A 1,319-nucleotide genomic window follows, 5' to 3' on the forward strand; every position below is an offset into this window, starting at 1 on the left:
GGAGTCGAGGAGGGGAAATTAGATAAATGGGAAAGGTCCATGGACAAACACAAAAGGGAACAGCAGAGAAAGACAGACAAGAAGTAAACACTAAAGGGAAAAGCAGAAGAAGACAGACAGGAAGTAAATACTAAAGGGAACAACAGAAGAAGAGAGACAGGAAGTAAATACTACAGGGAACAAGTTGCAAATAGCTGTGAAATAAGACAATAGGTGTATAGGATCCCTCCGGTGTGTGTACCTGTGTCTCTGGGGGGGCACAGGGCACAGTCCATGCCCCAGGCCTCCCCGTGCAGACAGCAGCACTCTGTGTATGTGGTATCGATGTGTGGAGCCAGCGGGCGCGTGCACGTCATGGACTCTGTCACCGCCTGCCAGCACACTCCACCATGGTAGTCTACCAGCTGGGCCGCCTCCCGTTCCTCTGCAGAGACATGATATGGTTTAAAAAATCATAAATCATACACTCGAGCATGTGCACGTCGTTCTACATCAGCCAATCGGCTCGCTTCTCCCTCACTGTTACCCAGGTAACTCAATATAAACACGCCTGTTCGCTATCCGGGCTCCAAAATGGTGGAACAAGCAGCACTTTCATATTTTTTTTCATCATCATTTAGAATCATTTTGTGTTATAATGTAATAGGATACTTTCTTACCAGCCTCCTCAATGGGGAAGACGCAGCGGTTGGAGTTGAGGTCCAGCACCATGGGGTGTGTACAGAAACACATGTATGAGCCGTCTGTGTTCATACACTCTCCACCAGCACACACCGACTCATCCTGACACTCATCGATGTCTGCCGGACAGAACAGCAAACAAACACAGTTCACACACAGTTCACACACAGTTCACACACACACACACACACACACACACACACACACACACACACACACACACACACACACACACACACACACACACACACACACACACACACACACACACACACACACACACACACACACACACACACACACACACACACACACACACACACACACACAGTGAGCCTGTGACCTAAGATTTTCATCGTCATAACTGTAGCTATGTTCGTATGACAAATAAAAACCTTGAAACCTTGAAACACACATTACATTGCATTTAGCTGACGCTTTTATCCAAAGCGACTTACAATAAGTGCGTTCGACTAACAAGATACAAACTTGAAGAAGACAGAATCATATAAGTACATCAGGTTTCAAACATTTCAAGTGCTACTAAACTGGCTTTAGATAAGCCAGTCCTTTATTAGTATATAAGTGCTTTGTTAGCAATTCTTTGTTCGTAATTGTATCGCTCGAAGTGGAGTCGA

At 45.6% G+C, this 1,319-nt stretch overlaps 1 protein-coding gene across 1 annotated transcript; it reads right to left on the reverse strand.

Annotated features, from left to right (window-relative positions):
• Positions 1–241: 241 nt before the first annotated feature.
• Positions 242–837, reverse strand: LOC104959588 (latent-transforming growth factor beta-binding protein 1-like; the record flags this gene model as incomplete). Its single annotated transcript, XM_010787498.1, has 2 exons — positions 660–837; positions 242–424 (listed from the first exon to the last, which is right to left on the reverse strand). Coding segments are annotated over exons 1-2 (277 nt in total), but the record flags the coding sequence as incomplete, so codon positions are not given.
• Between the last annotated feature and the right edge of the window lie 482 nt (positions 838–1,319).

The sequence above is a fragment of the Notothenia coriiceps genome, unplaced genomic scaffold (genome assembly GCF_000735185.1).
Source record: "Notothenia coriiceps isolate Sejong01 unplaced genomic scaffold, NC01 NC01_scaffold00030484, whole genome shotgun sequence".
Classification (NCBI taxonomy): Eukaryota; Metazoa; Chordata; class Actinopteri; order Perciformes; family Nototheniidae; genus Notothenia; species Notothenia coriiceps.